At 37.6% G+C, this 27,057-nt stretch overlaps 1 protein-coding gene across 1 annotated transcript; it reads left to right on the plus strand.

The window, feature by feature from the left end:
- Window positions 1–1,955: 1,955 nt before the first annotated feature.
- LRIT3 (leucine rich repeat, Ig-like and transmembrane domains 3) lies at window positions 1,956–26,712 on the plus strand. Its single transcript, XM_007191030.3, has 4 exons — window positions 1,956–2,071; window positions 4,803–5,275; window positions 23,538–23,843; window positions 25,580–26,712. The coding sequence occupies exons 1-4, from the start codon at window positions 1,956–1,958 to the stop codon at window positions 26,701–26,703; spliced, it is 2,019 nt and encodes a 672-aa protein (XP_007191092.3). The 3' UTR covers window positions 26,704–26,712.
- The last annotated feature ends 345 nt before the right edge of the window (window positions 26,713–27,057 follow it).

Raw genomic sequence — 27,057 nt, forward strand, 5'->3', positions numbered from 1 at the left:
TTTGTGACCACCTAGAGGGGTGGGATAGGGAGGGTGGGAGGGAGATGCAAGAGGGAGGGGATATGGGGATATAAGTATACGTATAGCTGATTCACTTTGTTATACAGCAGCAACTAACACAACAATGTAAAGCAATTATACTCCAATAATGATGTTAAAAAAATAGGCTGAATATAAGTAATATAGCTAGTAACATTAATAAGGTCATAAGTAAGTATTTAAGCTAAGAACTTCCACTAGGTGCCACCCAGTGTATCCCCAGGTCACCTGACCCAGTCTGTTCTGTACTAATCGTGGACCAATAGTGGACATTTAAATTGCTTCCAATTCTTAGGTTTATGGATGAACCACTGGGAATATTTTACTACAAATGCTTTTTTTGGGGGGGAGGGATTATTCTGTTTGAGTGTTTCCTCAGGCTAGAATTACTAGATAAAAATATAGAAACAGTATTATTGTTGCTAGCTTGCTCTCTGGAAGGATTGAACTAATTTGCACTGCCACTGTCAGTGAATGAGTTCACTTTCCCCATCATATTCCTGCTAATAATGCTGTATCAATTTTTTAAAATTATAAGTTATATATTATAACAAATTCATTTTATTTCACATTTCTTTAACTGCTAGTGAAGCTGTGTATCTTTGCATATTGTATTTTCTTATCTTTATTTTATTTTTTTAAAATTTGTCTCTTTAGCACCTTTGGCTGCATATAAAGGAAAATAAGGGCATTAGTCCTATATATATACAACTGTCTCTATATATTTGGAATCGTAAACTGCCCTAATAATCTCTTAATTTATTTCCCCATCCTCTGCCTTTCTCCACTGCAGTCAATGCATCAAGTTTATAACTAGAATAACTTTTTAAGAATAAAGTTCCAATCCCCCAAATCTTCAGCTCAAAAACTCTTCAATCACCTGCCAAGTAAGTATAAATCTGTCAGTTGGACCTTCATGACCCTCTTCAACATGGTCCCACAGGGACTTTTCAGGCTTTTGTCTTTCCCCTTGGCCAAATTAAATGTTTAGTGTTCCCAGAGAGCTCTGAGTGTCTTTGTGCCACTAGCTCTTTGCTCGTCCTGTCCTCTGTAAAGTTGTTGGAAGTTGTTTTTAAAATATTTAATTTAATTTTTATTTTCTGATAGAGCCTAATATATGCTAAAAACAGGACGGTTAAGCTTCAGATAAGGTTTGATTGCCCATAACTTGGGAAACTAACTAGGAATAAAATATATTCTTGAAAAAAGATAATGGCTTCACTAGAAAAATAAATGTGTTGGGATGAGCCTGCATGGCACAGAAATGACCTGGGAGAGCTGCACGACGCACTGTCACCACAGTCCTAGTGCTGCCAGGACAGTGACAAATGGAAGCATCTTGCCTAAAAAACTCTAGGTACTGGAATCTGTTTAGTTTGTTTTGGGGGCTAACCAGTATGTGGCAATGTTGATTACTCAATCAATTTTATGTCATGTGCTTCTATTTCTAAAGCTACATTTTATAAAACTAAATATTATTCATACTGGAAAAAGCAAAAAGTAAAATTTGTAATGTTATAACCTTCAAATAATATACAGTGTTTTCTAACATCTGCTAAGACATTGAATTATTTTGAGCATTATGTGTATCTTCAGGGTGTAGTAACAATTACTTCTATAGGAAAGGGATTTAACAGGCAGTTTCTTGTAAATCTAGATATGGGCAACTATTGAAATTTTTCTGACATGTGTTTGATGTTCATTTCTCTTAGAATGTGTTACTTTGCTGAAACCATATTCAAAGGCTCGGTCGATTGATCCCCTGCAAGATACACTTGAAGGTTAAGTAACTACAGATCTCGTCTAATCCCGTGTAATCTTGTTACTAAATGGCCGCTTGTATTCCTGGCACACCAGTTTCTGAATGCTTAGGATTTGGTTTTTACCTTTTGTCCAGATAACCTCTAAAAGGAGCCATGCGTCTCTTTGCAAGTCTGTGCGTTGCGCTTAGCTTTTTGGCAAGAGTGAGCTGTCCGTGTCCTTCACGGTGCACCTGTGATTATCATGGCGGAGATGACGGCATGGGATCGAGGTACGCTTCTCTCCTTGCTACTAAGCGTTCTGATGATTCCGAGGAAAAGGACTCAAACCAGATGGCCTTGTTTTGAAAGCAAATTGTTGATCAGAAGTCAGAGAAGAGAAGATTTAATCTAGATAAGCTTTAACGTAATTGTGTTAATCCTGGTTGCCTGCTCCTTCACGTTTTCATTTCGAGCAGTTTAACTCCTTCAAAGCCCCTCAGATTATTTGAGACTCTCAAACACATTCCGTGTTAATAAAATATTCATTGCACTTGTATTCACAAAATGAACCTTTCAGGAGGTCAAACCACTGAAATGCGTGTGACCAGTTCAGCCTGAATATAGAAAGCACAAGAGGGCAGGGCCGATCAGAAGGTGTGTGACATGCCCAGATCATCTGCTTCCAGTGTTTTCCATTTCATTTTGAGGATTATTCATGGCAACTGGATAGACCTTAGGAAGTAGGAAGGACGATCACATGAGTGAAGTTAGAGAGGTTCATAATCAGAATTTCTCATTTTAAGGTATTTGAGTTTGAAAGAAATGGGTCCACACTTTGTGTTGCAGACACTGTGGGACCTTACAGAAGTTACTTAACCTCTGTGTTGCTTTAAAATCTACTTGTGGATTGAGAATAAGTATTTATAATATGCATGAATCCTTTTAGATAGAAGTTAAATGCAAAACAGAATTCTTGTTGGCTAAACATAGTAAACCTTGATTTTTTTTTTTGGAGAGGATATTAATAACAAAATCAGATTTTTTTGTGACTCGGTTGAAGTGAACAGTGAGCCTCTTAGAGTAATTTGTTAAAAGAATCGCTCAATTTATATCTTACAACTTTATACAAATAAATAATAATAATTAACACGTATTTTTGTGTAGTTTGTCTTGTTATTGTATAAAATTTACTAACTCTTGGTATCTCTTTGAGATAGTCACTAGGTGGTTAAAGACAGTGAGAAGAATGTAACAATTTAAAGACCTACTTGGCAAAAGTACGCTGCAGTTAATGACTCAGATCAGGCTCCCTTTGAGAAAACAGTCACAGAAATGTTTCCTTCTTCATGGTGGCCCCATTATTGATGGATTTTATAAAAATCGTAGCATGTTATGCCTGACAAGAACTCCAGAAATAATCTGGTTTGACCACTGTCATTTTTAAATGAATAAACTAAATCATACAGAGACTAAATGGCTCGTCCGAGGTCACAGCATTGAGTTGCTGCAGTGACTGCCTGACAAAGACGCTAGGTCTTTTAGCTTCCAATCCAGGCTTTCCTCCATTACAACACACTGGAACGCTGACTTAATGAGGAGAAGCTGGATCATTCTGGGATAAAGTAGCACCGAAATTTGTGATTCAGAATAGAGGTGAAGAGTGAGAGGTGTACCTAGAGAATTCCAATGATGCTATAGGCTCTTCTCCTAAAGCTAAAGAGAGGAGATGACGTGACCAGTACATTGCTTATGCCTCTTCCCTCTCTTTACATTATAGCCTGGCTTTAAAAATTCACTGATTTAATGTGATGTGTTTTACTGAATGACCGTTTTATTATTATTATTTACTACATGTGTAATGTATTATAATTCAGATGATGCTTTGCAAAACGTTTTATTGTTCATTTTCAGCAATCCAGTGGGACTGAATATATAATGGGAGATAAATAGGTCTTTTTTTTCAGGTTTAAATGAATCTAAATTTTCTGATTTTTCATACTTTACACCCACACATGGGACAGGCTTGTTTTTCTATGCCTGTTTTACACGTGCCACTAAACAAGACCACGATGTGACTTGCTCAAGGTCACCTAAATTAGTGAGTGGTAAAAAAAAATAAACTTGCAGTTCCTGGTTTATTCCTTAGGCTAAAAGCAATGCACGGGTCACATCGTTAAAATAGGGCTTAATTTTAAATCATCTAGTATGAACACTTGCTGTTTCCTTTCCCTTCCTACCTTCCTTCCTTTTTTCCTTCCTTTCTCTTGTGCTCCTCTTTAAAAGGATCAATTTATAACTTCAGTAGGGGATTCTTTTAAAATGGGCCATTTCCTGAAGAGGTTAAGAGTGTGCACTTTGGAGCTGGACAGTTGTGGGTCTGAGAGGTGGTTGTGTAACCACTAGCTCTGTGATCCTGGGAAGTTACCTAATGTTGATGGGCCTCAGTTATTTTATCTGTAAAAATGAGATTGAAGATAATAATAGCAAATACCCATTAAGTGCTTATTATGTGCCAGGAAGGTGTAAAATTTTCCATCCATTTCAATTAATCATCATAACAGTGCCATGTGGGAAAATGAGTTGAGAGATTGGTGAAGTGACTTTCCATGGCCCCAAAGGAGGTGATAGAGCTTAGATTCAAACCAAGATCAGCCTGACTCTAGAGCTGGTGCCTTTACCTATTACCCAATATTCAACTCATTGGGCTGTTGTGATGATTAAATACAGGGATAGATGTGATGTGTGTTGTACAGGCCTGACACATAAAGAGCTCAGGCTGAATCACATGAAATTGCTGATATTTGATTGTTTTTAACCTACAAAAATGACCATTTCATATAGTTCAGCCTAGAAGAAAGTGATGATATTGACAAATTATTAATGAACAGTTTAGCCAGGCTGAATAGGTATTTTGTGCAAACCAGTAGGGAATGAAGAATTCGATGCTTGTTTCAAGTAAGTATTATTTTTTTCAAATGAGTCTCAGAACACACGTTTTCTTCCATTGCTCTGTGACACTAGGTCTGTGCTATGTAGTGACCTGGATATGAACGAGGTACCTACAAACTTCCCCGTGGACACTGTGAAGCTTCGCATAGAGAAGACCGTTGTCCATAGGATCCCCGCCGAGGCCTTCTACTACCTGGTGGAGCTCCAGTACCTCTGGTTGACCTATAATTCTGTGGCCAGCCTTGACACCAGCAGCTTTTACAACTTAATGCAGCTGCATGAGTTGCGCTTGGATGGAAATTCTCTGGCTGCTTTCCCTTGGACATCTCTGAGGGACATGCCCCGTCTGAGGACCCTGGATTTGCACAATAACAGAATAACCAGTGTGCCAAACGAGGCAGTCACGTATCTGAAGAACCTTGCCTACTTGGATTTATCAAGCAACAGATTAACCACACTACCGCCAGATTTCCTGGAGAGCTGGTCCCACTTAGTTACAACATCATCCAGAAGCCTGGACCTTTCAGCAAGAAGAATTATTCTTGGTAAGCTCACAGCCTCTGGGCTTCTCAGATCCAGATGATTTGCTCTGTATACCTTCAGTTGTGCAGTATTTTCATGTCTATTGAATTCGTTGTTTTGCTCTATACTTGCACTTTTGGTGGAATAGTACTTTATCATTTGACCTAGGTCAGTTTACCCATCTGCCCTGTGTAAGGTGTAATGGCTCTGTTTGTGTCTGTGCACGAGCGTGCATGTATTTGTGTGTGCATGTATGTATCCATGTGTGTGGAGTGAGGGCAGCAGTGTATGTTTGTGTGTGTTGGGGGAGGGAAGGGAATTGGCCTCATAAACTGAGAGACTAATGCTGCTCTTAGAGAACCTGGAGAAGAGTGACAAAATCTATCAACCTGCACTGATTCTCATGAGCTCACCAGTGCTCCATACTCTGCCACAGCCAACCTTTTGCTCTGGTCTCTTTTCAGCCCTTCATCAGGCTCTTCAGGAGTGGGAGAAGGGCATCTGCATCTTTATGATAGCAGTGGTTTAATTGGTTTAATTAGTTAGGAAGTGTATCTTCCAAATATTCTTAATTTAAAAAGAACTAGTCTAGACACCAGTTATTTTACTGGCCCTAACTGGGTATCCTAATGGGTCTGGTCTCTTAGTTTAGCTGTGATTAGTTTTGTGTATTTTGATCCTAACTTCTTTTAGGTTCTATGGGTATTTGTCTTGAATTTTAACATGTAAGCTCCTTCTAGCAAACACTTCTCTCTTTTTTGTGTGTCTTCCCACAGTGCTTTGCATGGTGCTTTGCACATGGTGAATGCCCAGTAAATGTGGTTGCCTGATTGAAATCAGTGGACTGAGACCCTTCTCAGCGGTATCTGTGGGCAGTGAGGCCTTTTCCACTTTTGTATGAGACATAAGCCTGAGGCTTTGACCAAGCAGTTTGATTTGCTAAAGTTTTGTTCACCCAGTAAGGCTGTGTTGTTATTTCACAAGTTATGTCCATCATGGCTGCAGAAGAGGTTATAGTTCTCAGAAGGATGAAAGAAATTCTGAGTGTTTGGCCAGTGAAATGACTTATAAGACTTTGGAATGAGAAACAGCTAGATGTTAAGAAATTGTCCCAGAAATTCCTCCCAATATCACTTGCCAAATATTTGCTGAAATAAAGAATAAATAAAATACAAGATAAATCTGAGATTTTTTTGATAAAAAAAAAGTACTACATATTTTATAATAACCATAAATGGAGTATAAACTTTAAAAATTTTGAATCACTATATTGTACACCTGTAACTTATATAATATTGTACCTTAACTATACTTCCATAAAAAATTTTCTAACTGAAAAAAAGAGAAAGTATTGTGACAGCACTTAAATTGCTTTAGCATTACTTTTGTTGAAATGTATATGCATTTTAGTGCTTATGAAACTAAAAATATGAATAATAGGAACCAGATAGAGAAAAGGTCAAAGAAATTTTTCTTACACAGCTATTTCATGTTTTTCCCACTATCTATCTAGTCCTTCAAACATTTTTGATTAGAAAATAAGAGGTGTTGTAGGATGGGTTAGAGAAAAAAATTAGTTTAATTTAACAATAGTTGTGGAGTCCTTAAAATATATACTGTAATAGGAACTATGCAAACCCATACTGTAGTATATATTTACTTTATTCTAGTCACTAATTTAATCCTTATGAGTAAGACTAATGGCTAGAAATTTTCTTAACTTAAACATTGAGATTTTATTTCTCTACATATTTTTAAAAGTTTCTTTGGATGCAATTCTTTTTTTTTTTTTTTTTAAATACACTTTCTTTTTTTTTTTTTTAATATTTTATTTATTTATTTATTTATGGCTGTGTTGGGTCTTCGTTTCTGTGTGAGGGCTTTCTCCAGTTGTGGCAAGTGGGGGCCATTCTTCATCGCGGTGCGCGGGCCTCTCACTATCGCGGCCTCTCTTGTTGCAGAGCACAGGCTCCAGACGCGCAGGCTCAGTAATTGTGGCTCACGGGCCCAGTCGCTCGCGGCATGTGGGATCTTCCCAGACCAGGGCTCGAACCCGTGTCCCCTGCATTGGCAGGCAGACTCCCAACCACTGCGCCACCAGGGAAGCCCAGGATGCAATTCTTGGTTCTAATAAAATTACCCAATGGAGACATATAGTAGAAAATAAAATCAAATTACTAAATTGCTATTAATAGCTCTCTAATGATTAGTTCCTAATATTAATATAAATAATTTATAGAACATTAATATTTTTCACTTGTGAGTTAAATCTGTATGAGAACTTAGGGATCAAATGGGAAAGGGTTATGAAATTTCATTGTCCATGGCGATAAACAGCTTTATGTTTTAGGGTTTAGATTCTTTTTAAAAAATTATGTTTCAGGTGTACAGCATTATAATTCAACATCTGTATAATCTATGAAGTGATTACCACCACAAGTCTAGTTACCATCCATTACTGTACAATCGACCCCCTTCATCCATTTTGCCAACCCACCCCCCTGTTCCCCTTACCCGTTGGTAACCACTAATATGATCTCAGTATCTATGAGTTCATTTTTCTTTTATTTTGTTTGTTTTTTTTTCAATTCCACATATGAAATGATACAGTATTTCTCTCTGTCTGACTTATTTCACTTAGCATAATACCATCAAAGTCCATCCATGTTGTCAAAAATGGCAGGATTTCATTCTTTATTATGGCTAAATAATGTTCCATAGTATGTATCTATACCACATCTTCTTTATCCATTCATCCATCGTTGGACATTGGGTTGTTTCCATATCTTGGCCATTGTAAATAATGCTGCAATGAACATAGAGTGCATATATCTTTTTGAATTAGTCTTTTTGCGTTCTTTGGATAAATACCCAGAAGTGGAATAGCTGGGTCATATAGTAGTTCTGTTCTTAATTTTTTGAGGAATCTTCATACTGTTCCACGTTGGCTGTACCAATTTACAGTCCCACCAACAGTGTATGAGAGTTCCCTTTCTTCCACATCCTCTCCAACATTTGTTACTTCTTGTCTTTTCGATAATAGCCATTCTCATAGGTGTGAGGTGGTATCTCATTGTGGTTTTGGTTTGCATTTCCCTAATAATTAGTGATATTGAACATCTTTTCATGTGCCTGTTAGCTATCTCTATGTCTTCTTTGGAAAAAATGTCTATTCAGATCCTCTGCTCATTTTTTAATCAGGATGTTTATTTGTTTTTGTTGTTGAGTTGTATGACTTCTTTATGTATTTTGGAGATTAACCCCTTATCGGATATATGATTTACAAATATCTTCTCACATTCAGTAGGTTGCCTTTTTGTTTTGATGATGGTTTCTTTTGCTGTGCAGAAGCTTTTTAGTTTAGTTCCATTGGTTTATTTTTCTTTTTGTTTCCCTTGCCTTTGGAGTCAGATCCACAAAAACATCACTTAGACCAATGTCAGTGAGGTTACCACCTATGTTTTGTTCTAGGAATTTTATGGTTTCAAGTCTTACATTCAAGTCTTTAATCCATTTTGAGTTAATTTTTGTGTATAGTGTAAGATAGTGGTCTAGTTTCATTCTTTTGCATAAGGCTGTCCCGTCTTCCCAACTCCATTTATTGAAGACTGTCCTTTCTCCTTTTTGTGTTCTTTACTCCTTTGTGGTAAATTAATTGTCCACATGTATGTGGGTTTATTTCTGGGCTCTCAGTTCTGTTCCATTGATCTTCATGCCTATTTTTGTCCTAGTACTATACTCTTTTGATTACTATAGCTTTGTAGTATTGTTTGAAATCAGGGATCATAATACCTCCAGCTTTGTTCTTTCTCAAGATTGTTCTGGCTATTTGGGATCTTCTGTGTTTCCGTACAAATTTTAGAATTATTTGTTGTAGTTCTGTGAGCTATGCCATTGGAATTTTGATTAGATTGCATTGAATCTATAGATTGCTTTGGGTAGTATAGACATTTTAATAATACTAATTCTTCCAATCCATGAGCACAGGATATCTTTCTATTTATTTGTATCATCCTCAATTTATTTCTTTAGTGTCTTACAGTTTTCAGTGTACAGGTCTTTCACCTTCTCAGTTAAGTTTATTTCTAGGCATTTTATTCTTTTTGATGTAATTGTAAATAGGATTGTTTTCTTAATTTTTCTTTCTGATAGTTTGTTATTAGTGTATAGAAATGCACAGATTTCTGTATATTGACTTAGTGTCATGTGACTTTATTGAATTATTTATTCTTTTTTTGGTGGTTCTTCAGAGTTTTCTATATATAGTATCATTTCATCTGCTAATAGTGATAGTTTTGCTTCTTCCTTTTTAGATTTGAATGCCTTTTATTTATTTATTTATTTCCTTTTTTTTTTCCTAATTGCTGTGGCTAGGACTTCCAATATGGTGTTGAACAAAAGTGGTGAGAGTGAGCTTCCTTGAACTGTTCCTAATCTTAGAGGAAAAGATTTCATCTTTTCATCCTTGAGTATGATGTTGACTGCCGGTTTGTCATATATGGCTTTTATTATGTTGAGGTACCTTCCCTCTATACCTATTTTGTTGAGAGTTTTTATCATAAATGGATGTTGAATTTTGTCAAAAGTTTTTTCTGCATCTATTGAGATGATCATGTGACTTTTATCCTTCATTTTGTTAATGTGATGTAATCATTGATTAATTTGTGGATGTTGAACCATCCTTGCATCCCTGGAATAAATCCCACTTGATTATGGTGTACGATCCTTTTAATGTATTGTTGGATTTGGTTTGCTAATATTTTGTTGAGGAAGGGTTCAGATTCTTTAAAAACTAATGTGAAAATACTTTTAGTGTAACATTAAATTTATGTAATTGTATATAAAGCATGATCACTATTTTAAAATTTGCAAAGAAAAAGACTGAAAAGTTACACTAATTGGTTAACTATTCTCTTTGATATCTTTTTGCTTTTCTGTATTTTCAAAGTGTTCTGCAATGATCATGCATTACTTTTTAAATCATGATAATAATCATGATAATAAATAACAAAAGATATTTTGAAACATGTCCAGCCATGTGTGGCAGCTGACCTTAGCAAAGTCATGACTACTATGTAACAAAAGGGGAAAAGAAGTGCTACCCTCTCAAAAGAAGACTAGTTCATGTGTGTGAATCACACAGAAAACTCAGTTTTCACATCTGGAAAATGGAGGTGACAGGATATATTCCATCTTGCTAATAGGAATGTAATGAAATGTTGAGTTTATGTGATAGTTCTTTAGAATATAAAGTGGACAGTCTCTGAGGCTATGATTTTAGATCAACAACAATCCATAGCAGCTGTGACTGAGATGTGAGTGTCTTATAAAGAAAGATTTTTCTAGTTTGGCTTTTTTGTTATTTTTAACTGTATTTGAGTCCTCCAATTTCATCATTAAAATATGGTAATAAGAACCAGCTCTAGATTTTCTAGCACTCAGTGTTTAACTGTAGCAATTATATCTTTCCAGGTACCCTGTAGAATTTACCTTTGTACTATTATAATGGGATACATTCTGTTTCCATTTCATTTTTATTGGCCTATGTTTATTGCTGTTAACAGATTCTATTTGTAATAATAAATAGTAATAGCTAATATTGATGGAATGCTTACTCATGGCCAAAAAGTTTATGGATATAACTTCTTCTAGTCTCACTCCATGGTAAATACCATTTCATCCCCATTTTACAGATGAAGAAATGAGGCACAAGTTAAAACACTTGCCCAAAGTCATTTATCACATAGTGATGGAGCTGGGGTTTGAATACAAGCCATTTGGTTCTAGAACCCATGCTCTTCCCCACTCCTTTGTAATGCAAGGTATGTAATAATACTAGAATTATGTTCCTCATATATCTTATTTTACTGATCTCTTTAAATCATATATTTATTTAATAAAAAATAATTTAGGGAGAGGCTTTTCAATTACTTCCTCTCTCTTCTGTGTGAATAAAAATATCAACCTAATAAAATTGTCCTTTAATGTAACTGTAAAAATGTAAACTAGTGTCCTGCAAATGAACATTTAAATTAACTATGAAACTAGATTATTGATGTGCAATACAGGTAAATTTCCATGGCCTCTTTTTCAAGAATAAGGACATATTTACACAGGCAAACTCTGCAAGGCCTATCACTGTATATCTTGGAGGAAAAAACCTGCAGTAGCAGAGAGTATAAAATGCTTTTTTGGTCCTTTTTACTGGTACCCAAATTTGCTCCATTGTAAAAGAGCTCTTCTATTCAGAAAGGGCTTTGCCAGAAGAGCAGTGGTGGCCCTGAGTATTCCCACAGAATTCTGTAAAATGGCATTGTTTTAGTTCGACGAATACTTCTCAGTCTCTGTTGGTGTGCCTGCTCTTTCCTAGGCATGGAGGAAACAAATTCACACAGTTAAGGTTACTTCTTGCCAGACACTCTTCTGAGGACTGCCTGGCATTATCTCAGCCTTTAGGACAGCCCCATGAAGTGGGTCTGTAACAGTCATCACCTTCTTTTTCCAGCTGGTAAAGAGGCAGAGTCAGCTTCAACTTCACAGTCCGTCTCCAGAGACATCACTCTTTTATTTAAAAAAATTTTTAAAAACATTTAATTTTATTTTTTTGCCATGCCACGCGTCGGCAGGGATCTCAGTTCCCTGCCCAGGGGTTGAACCCGGGCCACAGCAGTGAAAGCCTGGAATCCTAACCAGTAGGCCACCAGGGAACTCCTTAAATTTCTTTTAAATTGAGGAATTGAAGTATCGTTTGCATACAGTGGATTTTAAGTGTACAATTTGGTAAATGAGGATAAACATATACCTGCACAAAATGCCCACCCTCATCAAGATACAGCGGTGGTCCCCAATCTTTTTTGGCACCAGGGACCAGTTTCATGAAAGACAATTTTTCCATGGATGTAGGGTCGGGGTGGGGGATGGTTCAGGAGGTAACGAGAGCGATGGAGAGCGATGGGGAGCGGCAGATGAAGCTTTGCTCGCTTGCCCACCACTCACCTCCTGCTGTGCATCCCAGTTCCTAACAGGCCACGGACTGGTATCGGTCCATGACCTGGGGGTTGGGGACTCTTGATATACAGAATATTTTCATCACCCCGGAAATTTCCTCTGTGCCCCTTCTCAGTCAATTTCCCCCCACCCCAGGGAACTACTATTTTTACTTCTATTACCATAGGTTAATTTTGCCTGCCCTAGAATTTCATGTAAATGGAATCATTTAAGAGGCACTCTTGTGCCTGGCTTCTTTCACTCAGCATTATGTTTTTGAGATTCATCCATGTTGTTGCATGTATCGGTAGTTACTTATTGCTGAGTCATATTCAATTGTATGATTGTACCAATTGTTCATCTTTTCTCCTGTTGTTGAACACATGAGCTGTTTCCAGTTTTTAGCTATTATGAATTAAGCTGCTATTAACATTTTTGTGCATAGCTTTTTGTAGCATATGCTCTCATTTCTCTTGGATAAATTCCTAGGATTGAAGTTGTTAGGTCATAGGATGGCTATATACGTAACGTTTTAAGAAACTGTCAGGGACTTCCCTGGTGGCGCAGTCATTAAGAATCTGCCTGCCAATGCAGGGGACGTGGGTTTCATTCCTGGTCCGGGAAGATCCCACATGCTGCAGAGCAACTAAGCCTGTGTGCCACAACTACTGAGCCTGTGCTCTAGGGCCCATGAGCCACAACTACTGAGCCTGCGTGCCACAGCCACTGAAGCCTGTGCGCCTAGAGCCCATGCTCTGCAACAAGAGAAGCCACTGCAATGAGAAGCCCGCACACCAAAACGAAGAGTAGCCCCAGCTCGCCGCAACTAGAGAAAGCCCATGCTCAGCAACGAAGACCCAACGAAGCCAAAAATAAATAAATAAATAAAATAAACAGCAGACATTTATAAAAAACAAAAAGAAGAAGAAGAAACTACCAGTATTCCAAAGAGGTTATACTGTTTTACACTCCCCCTAACACAGTCTGCTTGCCCCATATCCTTACCAATGCTTGATGTCAGTCTTTCTCATTTCAGTCATTCTTGGGAGTAGATACGTCAGGGAGTGGTATCACATTTTCATTTTAATTTGCATTTCCCTGATAAGTAATGGTATTGACAGTTTATATTTCCTTATTGTCCATTGGTATATTTCTTTATAATTTTTTAAGGTTGTCTTTTTATTATTGAATATGAGTCTTTTATCAGTTGTATGCATTATGAATATTTTCTCAAGTCTGGGACTTGTCTATTCATTTTCTTCATGGAGTCTTTGGTAAGAAAGTTTAAATTTCTTTTTTGTTTAATAGATCTTTTTTGGAGTATAATTGCCTCACAATACTGTATTCGTTTCTGTTGTTCACCAAAGTGAATCAGCCATATGCATACATATGTCCCCATATCCCCTCCCTCCTGAGCCTCCCTCCCATCCTCCCTATCCCAACCCTCTAGGTCATCGCAAAGCACTGAGCTGATCTCCCTGTGCTATGCTGCTGCTTCCCACTAGCTAACTATTTTACATTTGGTAGTGTATATATATCCATGCCACTCTCACTTCATCCCAGCTTACACTTCCCCCTCCCCGTGTCCTCAAGTCCATTCTCTACGTCTGTGTCTTTATTCCTGTTCTACTCCTAGGTTCTTCAGAACCTTTTTTTTTTTTTTTTTAAGATTCCATATATATGTGTTAGCATACAGTATTTGTTTTTCTCTTTCTGACTTACTTCACTCTGTATGACAGACTCTAGAGTGATGTAGTGAGGTCCATCCACCTCACTACAAATAACTCAATTTTGTTTCTTTTTATGGCTGAGTAATATTCCATTGTATATATGTGCCACATCTTCTTTATCCATTCATCTGTCAATGGACACTTAGGTTGCTTCCATGTCCTGGCTATTGTAAATAGAGCTGCAATGAACATTGTGGTACATGTCTCTTTTTGAATTATGGTTTTCTCAGTGTATATGCCCAGTAGTGGGATTGCTGGGTCGAATGGTAGTTCTATTTTTAGTTTTTTAAGGAACCTCCATACTGTTCTCCATAGTGGCTGTATCAATTTACATTCCCACCAACAGTTCAAGAGGGTTCCCTTTTCTCCATACCCTCTCCAGCATTTATTGTCTGTAGATTTTCTGCCCATTTTTTAACTGGATTGTTTGTTTTTTTGATATTGAGCTCCATGAGCTGTTTGTATATTTTGGAGATTAATCCTTTGCCTCTTGTTTCATTTGCAAATATTTTCTCCCATTCTGAGGGTTGTCTTTTTTGTCTTGTTTATGGTTTCCTTTGCTGTTAAGTCCCATTTGTTTATTTTTGTCTTTATTTCCGTTACTCTAGGAAGTGGGTCAAAAAAGATCTTGCTGTGGTTTATGTCAAAGTGTTTTTCCTATGTTTTCCTCTAAGAGTTTTATAGTGTCTGGTCTTACATTTAAGTCTTTAATCTATTTGGAGTTTATTTTTGTGTATGGTTTTAGGGAATGTTCTAATTTCATTCTTTTACATGTGGCTGTCCAGTTTCCCCAGCATCACTTATTGAAGAGACTGTCTTTACTCCATTGTATGTTCTTGCCTCCTTTGTTATAAATTAGGTGCCCATATGTGTGTGGGTTTACCTCTGGGCTTTCTATCCTGTACCATTGATCTATATTTCTGTTTTTGTGCCAGTATCATACTGTCTTGATTACTGTAGCTTTGTGGTATCGTTTGAAGTCGGGGACCCTGATTCCTCCAGCTCCGTTTTTCTTTCTCAAGATTGCTTTGGCTATTCAGGGTCTTTTGTGTTTCCATGAGATTTGTAAAATTTTTTGCTCTAATTCTGTGAAGAATGCCATTGGTAGTTTGATAGGAATTGCATTGAATCTGTAGATTGCTTTGGGTAGTATAGTCATTTTCACATTACTGATTCTTCCAATCCAAGAACATGGTATATCTCTCCATCTGTTTATGTCATCTTTGATTTCTTTCATCAGTGTTTTATAGTTTTCTGAGTACAAGTCTTTCACTTCCTTAGGCAGGTTTATTCCCAGGTATCTTATTCTTTTTGTTGCAGTGGTAAATGGGAGTGTTTCCTTAATTTCTCTTTCTGATTTTTCGTTGTTGATGTATAGGAATGCCAGAGATTTCTGTGCGTTAATTTTGTATCCTGCAACCTTACCAAACTCACTGATTAGTTCTAGTAGTTTTCTGGTGGCATCTTTAGGATTTTCTATGTATAGCATCATGTCATCTGCAAACAGTGATAGTTTTACTTCTTTTCCAATTTGTATTCCTTTTATTTCTTTTTCTTCTCTGATTGCCTTGACTAGGACTTCAAAAACTAGGTTGAATAAGGGTGGCAAGAGTGGACATCCTTGTCTTGTTCCTGATCTTAGTGGAAATGCTTTCAGTTTTTCACCATTGAGTATGATGTTTGCTGTGGGTTTGTCATATATGGTCTTTATTCTGTTGAGGTAGGTTCCCTCTATGCCCATTTTCTGGAGAGTTTTTATCATAAATTGGTGTTAAATTTGGCAAAAGCTTTTTCTGCATATATTGAGATGATCATATGGTTTTTATTCCTTTATTTGTTAATGTGCTGTATCACATTGCTTGATTCGCATATATTGAAGAATTCTTGCATCCCTGGGATAAATCCCACTTGATCACGGTGTATGATCCTTTTAATGTGCTGTTGGATTCCGTTTGCTAGTATTTTGTTCAGGATTTTTGCATCTATGTTCATTGGTGATACTGGTCTATAATTTTCTTTTTTTGTGATATCTTTTTCTGGTTTTGGTATCAGGGTGATGGTGGCTTCGTAGAATGAATTTGGGAGTGTTTCTCCCTCTGCAATTTTTTGGAAGAGTTTGAGAAGGATCAGTGTTAGCTCTTCTCTAAATGTTTGATAGAATTGGTCTGTGAAGCCATCTGGTCCTGGACTTTTGTTTGTTGGAAGATTTTTAATTACGGTTTCAATATCATTACTTGTGATAGGTCTGTTTATATTTTCTAATTCTTCCTGGCTCAGTCTTGGAAAATTGTACCTTTCCAAGAATTTGTCCATTTCTTTGTGGTTGTCCATTTTATTGGCATAGAGTTGTTTGTAGTAGTCTCTTACAATCCTTTGTATTTCTGCAGTGTCAGTTGTGATTTCTCCTTTTTCATTTCTAATTTTATTGATTTGCGTCCTCTCCCTTTTTTTCTTGTTGAGTCTGGCTAAGGGTTTATCAATTTTGTTTATCTTCTCAAAGAACCAGCTTTTAGTTTTATTGATCTTTGTTATTGTTTTCTTTGTTTCTATTTCATTTATTTCTGCTCTGATCTTCATGATTTCTTCCCTTCTACTGACTTTAGGTTTTCTTTGTTCTTCTTTCTCTAGTTGTTTTAAGTGTAGGGTTAGATTGTTTATTTGAGATTTTTTATGTTTCTTTTTTTTTTCAATTAATTTATTTATATGTGGCTGTGTTGGGTCTTTGTTGCTGTGCACGGGCTTTCTCTAGTTGCAGCGAGTGGCGGCTACTCTTTCTTGTGGTGCGTGGGCTTCTCATTGCAGTGGCTTCTCTTGTTGTGCAGCATGGGCTCTAGGTGCATGGGCTTCAGTAGCTGTGGCATGCAGGGTTCAGTAGTTGTGGTTCATGGGCTCTAGAGAGCAGGCTCAGTAGTTGTGGTGCACGGGCTTCTCATTGCAGTGGCTTCTCTTGTTGTGCAGCATGGGCTCTAGGTGCATGGGCTTCAGTAGCTGTGGCATGCAGGGTTCAGTAGTTGTGGTTCATGGGCTCTAGAGAGCAGGCTCAGTAGTTGTGGTGCACAGGCTTAGTTGCTTTGCAGCATGTGGGATCTTCCCGGACCAGGGCTCGAACCTGTGTCCCCTGCATTGGCAGGCAGATTCTTAACCACTGCACCACCAAGGAAGCCCTTTTCTTGTTTCCTGAGGTGAGATTGAATTGCTATAAACTTCCCTCTTACAACTGCTTTTGCTGCGTCCCATAGGTTTTGGATTGTCGTGTTTTCGTTGTCATTTGTTTCTATGGACTTTTTAATTTCTTCTTTGATTTCTTCAGTGATCTCTTGGTTATTTAGTAGTACACTGTTATCCTCCATGTATTTGTGTTTTTTACAGTTTTTTTTCCTGTAGTTGATTTCCAATCTCATAGCCATGTGGTCAGAAAAGGTGCTTGGTATGATTTCAGTATTCTTAAATTTTCCAAGGCTTGATTTGTGACCCGAGATGTGATCTATTCTGCAGAATGTTCCGTGTGCACTTGAGAAGAAAGTGTATTGTGCCACTTTTGGGTGGAATGTTCTATAAATATCAATTAAATCTATCTGGTCTATTGTGTCATTTAAAGCTTGTATTTCCTTATTTATTTTCTGTTTGGATGATCTGTCCATTGGTGTAAGTGGGGTGTTAAAGTCCCCTACTATTATTGTGTTACTGTCAATTCTCCTTTCATGGTTGTAAGCATTTGCCTTATGTATTGAGGTGCTCCTATGTTGGGTGCATAAACATTTATAATTGTTATATATTCTTCTTGGATTGCTCCTTTGATCATTATGTAGTGTCCCTCCTTATCTCTTGTAACAGTCTTTATTTTAAAGTCTATTTTATCTGATACGAGTATTGCTACTCCAGCTTTCTTTTGATTTCCATTTGCATGGAATATCTTTTTCCAGCCCTTCACTTTCAGTCTGTATGTGTCCCTACGTCTGAAGTGGGTCTCTTGTAGACAGCATATATTTGGGTCTTGTTTTTGTATCCATTCAGCCTGTCTGTGTCTTTTGGGTGGGGCATTTAATCCATTTACATTCAAGGTTTTTATCGATATGTATGTTCCTATTACCATTTTCTTAATTGTTTTGGGTTTTTTTTTGTGGGTCTTTCTCTTCTGTTGTGTTTCCTGCCTAGAGAAGTTTCTTTAGCATTTGTTGTAAAGCTGGTTTGGTGGTGCTGAATTTTCTTAGCTTTTGCGTGTTTGAAAAGCTTTTGATTTCTCTATCGAATCTGAATGAGATCCTTGTTGGATAGAGCAATCTTGGTTGTAGGTTTTTCTTTTTCATCACTTTAAGTATATCCTGCCACTCCCTTCTGGCCTGCAGAGTTTCTGCTGAAAAATCAGCTGATAACATTATGCGGATTCCTTTGTGTGTTATTTTTTGTTTTTCTCTTGCTGCTTTTAATATTTTTTCTTTGAATTTAATTTTTGTTAGTTTGATTAATATGTGTCTTGGTGTGTTTTTCCTAGGGTTTATTCTGTATGGGACCCTCTGTGCTTCCTGGACTTGGGTGACTATTTCCTTTCGCATGTTAGGGAAGTTTTCCGCTATAATCTCTTCAAATATTTTCTCAGACCCTTTCTTTTTCTCTTCTTCTTCTGGGACCCCTATAATTCGAATGTTGGTACATTTAGTGTTGTCCCAGAGGTCTCTTAGACTGTCTTCAATTCTTTTCATTCTTTTTTCTTTATTCTGATCCTGGGCAGTTATTTCCACCATTTTATCTTCCAGCTCACTTATTCATTCTTCTGCCTCAGTTATTCTGTTATTGATTCCATCTAGTGTATTTTTCATTTCAGTTATTGTGTTGTTCATCTCTGTTTGTTTATTCTTTAGTTCTTCTAGAACTTTGTTAAACATTTCTTGTATTTTCTCAATCCGTGCCTCCATTCTATTTCTGAGATTCTGGATCATCTTTACAATCATTACTCTGAATTCTTTTTCAGGTAGATTGTCTATTTCCTCTTCATTTATTTGGTCTTGTAGGTTTTTACCTTGCTCCTTCACCTGTGTCATATTTTTTTGCCATCTCATTTTTTTTTTTAATCGGTGTGTTTGTGTTCCTGTCTTACTAGTTGTTTGGCCTGAGGCTTCCAACACTGGAGTTTGTAGGCTGTTGGGTAGAGCTGGGTCTTGGTGCTGAGATGAAGACCTCTGTGAGACCTCACTTCAGTGACTATTCCCTCGGATCTGAGATTCTCTGTTGGTCCAGTGGTTCGGACTCAGAGCTCCCGCCGCAGGAGATTTGGCCCAACCCCCAGCGGTGCACTTGGGGTTCCTCCCATCTCCTTGGGCATCAGGGTCCCCCACCAGTGGCTGGCAGGTGCCCTAGTTGTGGGGAGATACTAACTCAGTGTCTTCCCACACCGCCATCTTGACTCCGCCCTTCAGAAAGTTTAAAATTTTGATGACATCCCATTTATCAGTTTTTCCTTTTATAGTTAGTGATTTCTATGTCCCATCTAAGAAATATTTGCTTACCTACAGGTCACAGAGATATTCTTCCTTTATAGTTTTAACTTTTATATTCAGGTTTTAGCTTTATATTCTTAGCTTTTATGCTTATGACTGTGACCCAGCTCAAAATAGTTTTCGAGTATAGTGTGAGGTAGGGGTTGAGGTTTATTTGTTCCCAAGAAGATGTCTAGTAGTTCTAGCACCATTTGTTGAAAAGACTTTACTTTCCCTTTTGAATTGTTAAGTATAACTGCCTCCTCAAAACTGACTGAGGCATGGATTTTGCCTTCAAGAGCTTATAGTCTGCAGAATAACTTTTGTACTAGAATTTATCGCTGACTTTTCATAAAGAATAGCACATCCAACTACTGTGATGCATGAAAAACATTACCCTTTTGGAAAAGGGACAAGGCAAAGTTCTTTTGCCCCATCCAAGAATAGTTATATAAAATAAATTACTTAATGCAAATTGCTGATTGTGGTTGGTGCTTTGCCTTGAAGGAATGCAGTACAAGTAATAGTTTAACTTCAGAGAGTTCTTGTACTTTGTCCCCAGAAGAAAAAACACTTGAATGTGTTCAGCCCTCAGATTACTATTATTATTCAGGCTTTAAAAGTTGTACCCTTGACCTTAGATATTTCATAGCTTGAATAAATATTTTATTTTTGAAGGATTTAAAAATATTTACTCCTGGTTTACATAACTTTTCGATATAACCAATTGGATTTGTTTTTAAAAGAATTTTGTTTCACCATTAACACATTTTTATAATAGTTTCAAAGCATAAATGAAAATGTTAATTTTATAGCTCTTGATCTTTCCCTTTATAGACATTTATGCTCCAGACATCGCTCCTTTAACATTTGTTATTTGTAGATGACAGCACTTACAGCTGCCACCCATGCTCTAGATGTTTTTAGGTGACAAAGAGATGAGTTATGGTGGAAGAAGTATTAGACTAGGAGGCTCAAACACGTGGGACTTAGGACTCTAAGCTACTTACAAAGTCAAGGCAGCACTTTCTTTGTGCCTTAATGTCTGGTATGAAATTGGAAGAATCATACTAGCTTCCCAAGGTCAGTATAAAACATATACACAGTTGTTGAGAATGAGAGCTTTAAGATCAGGATATCAAGGTTCAAATCCTGACTGCATCCGGTTGTGTGACCTTGGGCAGATTCCTTTACTCCCCTGAGCATTTTCTCATCTTTAAAATGAGGATGATACTAATATTATCCACCTCATGCTATTGTGAGTATTGAGATAGACAAACGCTTTAGCATGGTCTCTCTCTTTTCCATTGTCTCTCACATTTCTTTTGTGAACAGAGGTAGACACTGTGACTGCCTTTTGTTCTAAACTGTCTTTTCAAGAGATACCACTTTGGAAAGCAGAGCTATGTCTCCCTCCAGAGCAAAGGGTAGATATGCTTACTATCCAATATAATAAAGATAATGTCTCCTTCCAGAACTGTGATTAATAAATTATTCTTCATCTTTGACTAGGAGTCTTGTATCTTCTACCAATATCCATAAAACGGTGGCAAACTGGGATGAGTTGCTCACCCTAAAGTAGGGTAAAGTGTCAACCCTTTACAATTCTTGATAAATGCAGTATTTGCCACATAGGAAGCAACCAATAACTGTCATCTTGTGTTATTATTTTATTTTATTTTTTAAAATTTTATTGAAGTATAGTTGATTTACAATGTTGTATCTAATTTCTGCTGTACAGCAAAGTGATTCAGTTATACATATATATATTCTTTTTCATATGGTTTATCACAGGATATTAAATATAGTTCCCTGTGCTATACAACAGGACCTTCTTATTTATCCATCCTATATGTAATTGTTTACATCTACTAATCCCAAACTCCCAGTCCTTCCCCCGTACCTCCCCTACCCCTGGCAACCACAAGTCTCTTCTCTATATCTGTAAGTCTGTTTTTGTTATTATTTTATAAGAAAAAATCTGACATACCAACTCAAAGTGTTTTGAAAGTATGAAACATTCTACACATGTTAATTATTTCTTTATTTTTTAAGCAATTAAAACAAATTTTTTTTTAATTAATTTATTTTTTGGCTGTGTTGGGTCTTCATTGCTGCATGCGGGCTTTCTCTAGTTGCAGTGAGCGGGGGCTACTCTTTGTTGTGGTGCGTGGGCTTCTTATTGCGGTGGCTTCTCTTGTTGCAGAGCATGGGCCATAGAGTACGTGGGCTTCAGTAGTTGTGGCATGTGGGCTCAGTAGTTGTGGCTCATGGGCTTAGTTGCTCTGTGGCCTGTGGGATCTTCCCAGACCAGGGCTCAAACCCGTGTCCCCTGAATTGGCAGGCAGAGTCCTAACCACTGCACCACCAGGGAAGTCCCTACACATATTAATTATTATATGAAAGAGTGAATTTGATGTTTGTTGGCAGGTTGAGTAGAATTTAAATCAGTATTAGAGAACTGCTCATAGATTCACAGAACTAAATGTAAGAGGAAGAAGGTCAAGGTAATTCACCCATGAAAGAAAAGAAGTTTCTAATATGGAAGATAATAAAAACAGCAAACTTTACCAATACTGGCAGAGAAATATGAACCACTCACAAAATGCTGTTATAATAAAAATAGGCATAAACAGAAATCTAGATTTTATGAATGGACAGTTAAATCTTCCACCAGGGTTAGATTTTTTTAAACTTGCTGTTCTGTCTTTTCTCCTTACAAATCAATGTATAATTCACTCCACAACCACAAATCTTTTTGAGATGAATCTTTTCCAACCTTGGGCTTTTTATGTAAGGCTGATATGGGACATCACCCTTAAGATCCTTAGGGAGATTTTTGTCTGACTGAATGCTCTGGAGCACCATCTTTAGATTCTTCTGAGATCTTAGCAACTAATTGTATAGAACCACCCACATGGATTTGACTTTTATTCTGAAGCCCTTTCTTAATCTGAGAATTTTGGAGAGGCTGGGTGTAAGAAACAGTTTTATTATTGAACTTAGCAAGTTTTAGTTCCTTTACATTTAACAGTTCTTCCTTTAGCTGTTGTCTCTCCTTTACATTTTACTATGAGCAGCAAGAAGACACCAAGCAGCAGTTTCAACACTGTGTAGAAATATCCTTAGTCAGAACATTCATTTCATTGAGTACGTTTTCTACTTCCCATGTTAACCACAGGTGATAGTGTTGCTAAACCTTCTGCTACTCCATAACAATGGTGCCTTTTTCTCTAGTTTCCAATAACATTTTTCTCACTTTTCTTTAAGCTTTCACTGATAGCCTCTTTGAAGGACACAACACTTTGGCTAACAGTTCTGAAAGCTGAGGCAGATCCTGAAGGCATTTGCAACTGGAGGCTGTCAGCTAACTGTATTCCCTGCAGCTGATCCTCTCTTGAAAGGGGATTTGAGCAGTGCACCTCCATGGCCACCACATGTAACATTCATGCCAAGCCATGTTCTACCAGTTTTTCCAATCTTGTCTCCTAACATTGCCTGCATCTCACTCTATACTTTTGCTACAACAACTTGTACTACCTCAATATGCCTTAAAATCACACAAAATCATTACATATTGCAGGCTGAGTTAGGTGCCTCGCAGCACCCTATAATAATACTTATAATAACATAAATACTTTCATGGCACCCTAGAAATCTATCACTGTATTTATGTCATTCTTTGGTACTTGGATTCAAATCTTGACTCTGACACTGCTTAGCTAAATGACTTTGGTCAAGTTATTTGGTTTCTCTGTGTCTCAGCTTCTTCATCTTTACAATGGGGAAATAATATTCTTTTCATAGAATTGTTGGGATTAAATCAGTTAATACAGGTAAGTGCTTAGAACAGAGCCTAGTACAGAGTAAATGTTCCATAACTGTTAGCTATAATCATTAATGATCTGAACTGACAAGATACATTGATTTAGGTGGCTGGAGTGCAGAGCAAAACTGACAGAGAGGTGACTCTGATCCTTCAAAGCACTTATGTTTTTAGGGCCACAGTGCAGAAATGCCATCCCACGAGGCTGTGATATAAACAGAAGTCATCAGGAAAACCTTTATCAACCTTTTCCTCCCTTCTGGTCTAGGCCTGCAGGACAACCCATGGTTCTGTGACTGTCACATTTCCAAAATAATGGCATTGTCAAAAGTCGCTGACCCTGTGGTAGTACTTCTCGATCCACTGATGGTTTGTAGTGAACCGGAACGCCTCACAGGGATTTCGTTTCAGCGGGCTGAGCTGGAGCAGTGTCTGAAGCCATCGGTGATGACCTCAGCCACCCAGATCACGTCTGCTCTGGGCAGTAACGTTCTGCTGCGGTGTGATACCACTGGCTACCCTACCCCGCAGCTCACCTGGACCAGACCAGACAGCTCGCCAGTTAATTATACAGGTATCTTCTTAATTCAGGCCTTTGAAACAAGGAGTTTACAAATGACTGAACTTAATCTTATGTTTTTGTATGATTTGAGATTGGCTAGTTATTTCTAACAAAATATGCTAAGATTGTTGAATGGAAGAAATTTGAAAGGTACACTTTATTGATTAATATTTTCCTCAGTTTGTCTGATTAACTATGTAGATGAAATTAGACAATCTGATTTCTTTCTTAGATGGAAAACAACATGATGCAGTAGATGGATGGTTGCAGATAAGGCCTTTGTCTTTATCTTTCCTCCATCATCTTGGATACTGCTCACTTTAAAATGTATAACAATTAAAATTGCCTTCAAGGGAATTTCAAACAAGTTTCTTATTTTCGAATGATTATTCAAATAATAAATTACATAGGAACTTTATTATGAGGCAAAAAATATAATTTTGAAAAATATTGATTACACAGGTTTTTAGATCCTACTATGATCAAATCAATTTTTTGGCCTTAGTTTCAATAGTGATATTCTAATGAGTAAAGGGATATATTTTTAAAACTCTTCCAAATTAAATTTAAATTGAGGCTGAAATAATGAAACCTGATAGAATTTTTAAAAAATGTCAAGGCCTAAGCCCACAGTTTAAGGTAGTGAGTTAAATTTTGGGCTACTGAAATACCACTCTGCATATTATTATTCTTCAGAAAGCTTCAGAAATCAAGACAGAAGGGAAATATGTTCAGATTTTAGTGTTTAGGAAATTAAAATTCCAATTTTGCAAACACTATGTATTATTCCATAAATAAAAAACCTCATTGTTTACTTGTTTATCTAAATTAAATATACTGTGAAAGATAAGAATAGAAATTATGACTCCTCCATGCCAGAAAATGGTCCACTATGCCTTCTGACTATGTGGATAGTTAACACTTTATTACAATGAAAAAAATTTTTTTTTTTTTTTTTTAATTTTATAGCTACTTTATTTATTTATTTATTTATTTTTGGCTGTGTTGGGTCTTCGGTTCGTGCGAGGGCTTTCTCTGGTTACGGCAAGTGGGGGCCACTCTTCATCGCGGTGCGGGGACCGCTCTTCATCGCGGTGCGCGGGCCTTTCACTATCGCGGCCCCTCCCGTTGCGGGGCACAGGCTCCAGACGCGCAGGCTCAGTAGCTGTGGCTCACGGGCCCAGTTGCTCCGTGGCATGTGGGATCTTCCCAGACCAGGGCTCGAACCCGTGTCCCCTGCATTAGCAGGCAGATTCTCAACCACTGCGCCACCAGGGAAGCCCGAAAAAATATTTTGAGAAATATTTAAGTAAGGTCTTGTGATAAACATTTTACAGAATCACAGTGGGTTAAAATTGGAAGGGATATTTGAAATCACTTTGTCTTATCCCCTTATTTTAAAAATGTGGAAACAGAGACCTAAAGACACTAACTGGCTTGTCTAGAATCACATACTACTTAGTAAACAAAAGTTTACTGAGGCCAAAGTTTCTTAATTCTCAGCCCCATGTCTTTTTAAAATACTATTTCCCATAGAAACTTCATGACACCCAGAATGTCGTACACTTCCATGTAAACCATTTACAGAACCATCACCTGCAATCAGAGATTTGCAGCGTGCCATTTCCCTCTTGGCTTATGTGAGAGGTATGCGTGTAGAAGCAGAAATTGTTGCCTTTTGAGTTGGCATGTTGCGTGAATGTTTTCTTTCTTTTATCTCACAGATTATGCATTTTTCTTTCTTCCAGTAATTCAGGAATCTCCAGGGGAGGGAGTCAGATGGTCCATAATAAGCTTGACAGGCATTTCTTACATGGACGCTGGGGATTACAAATGTAAGGCCAAAAATTTGGCTGGGATGTCAGAAGCTGTGGTTACTGTGACAGTGGTTGGTGTTGTCATGACCACCATATCATCAGAAACTTCTGAAAGAAGAACTGGGGATCACCCTGAGCAAGAGGTCCAGCTGGGATCTAGAACATCTGCATCTCTACCTGGGTCATCATCGTCTCCCTGGCCTTATTCCTCCTCTTCTTCCTTCCCAGCTTCTTCCACTTTTCTTCCTACTTCTACTTCATCTCCTCCCTCCACTGCTTCCTTCTCCTTATCTCCTTTCTTCTCCTCCATTGTTTCTTCAGCCACAACTCCAAGCACTAGAATATCTACAAGCACTACCATGGCCAGCCGTCAGTCACTCCACCCAGATGGGAAAAGAAATGTCAAGGTGGAGATGGGTAGCGGTAAGCTTCCCCCAGCTAGTGCAAGTAAAAGAGAAGAGTTGGCATTGTTGGATCAAGCCCTGCCGATGGAAACGAATACCACAATAGAAAATCTCCAGGTAGTCAGCGAAACCGAAGAAAGCGTGATCTTGATGTGGAACACCATTAACACCACGCAGAATTTGGAAGTGACTGTGTTGTATTCCAAGTATGGTGAGAAGGACCTGCTACTGCTTAATGCAGACTCCAGCAAGAACCAAGTCACCATAAGTGGCTTGTTGCCTGGTTGGCAATATATAGCATGTGTCTGTCCAAAAGGAATGCCTCCCCAGAAAGACCAATGTATCACCTTTTCTACTGACAGAGTTGAAGAAGAAGGTGATTTTCAAGGGTCTTTCCTTATGGTGGTGAGTGGTGCTGCCTGTGTTGTTGTCTTGCCATTAATTTTTTTCCTGTTGTACAAAGTTTGCAAACTTCAGTGTAAGTCAGACTCCCTCTGGGAAGATGATTTGGCGAAAGAGACTTATATCCAATTTGAAACGCTGTCCCCTAGGTCTCAAAGTGTAGGGGAACTTTGGACACGAAGGCCCAGAGACGATTCAGAAAAATTGCTGCTTTGCTCTAGGTCAAGTGTGGAATCTCATGACTTTTAAAAGTGAGGGTTCTAGAGCAGAGTATTATTGCTAAGGTTTTACAGCTCAGGCAAATGTGAGCTCCACAAAATTTCTTTCACAAAATTAAGGATCTAAGGGTATAGTTGACCCTCTGTTTGGATGACTTTTGGACACTTTCATATCCTTCATGAAAATCACAAATGGAGTGCTTTTAAGTGTGCTTTAAAAAAGTCATGAGACTTCTGAACTGAAAAGACAAATAATTTTGATTTTTGTTGTGGAGAAAATGTACACAGAAATAATTTTCAGGGTAGTGCTAAGTAAGTTAATAATATATTTTAGGATAATGTTTTAGTTCTTAAAAATAAATTCATGTGAAAATAGTCATAAAAA

Source organism: Balaenoptera acutorostrata, chromosome 5 (assembly GCF_949987535.1).
Source record: "Balaenoptera acutorostrata chromosome 5, mBalAcu1.1, whole genome shotgun sequence".
Classification (NCBI taxonomy): domain Eukaryota; kingdom Metazoa; phylum Chordata; class Mammalia; order Artiodactyla; family Balaenopteridae; genus Balaenoptera; species Balaenoptera acutorostrata.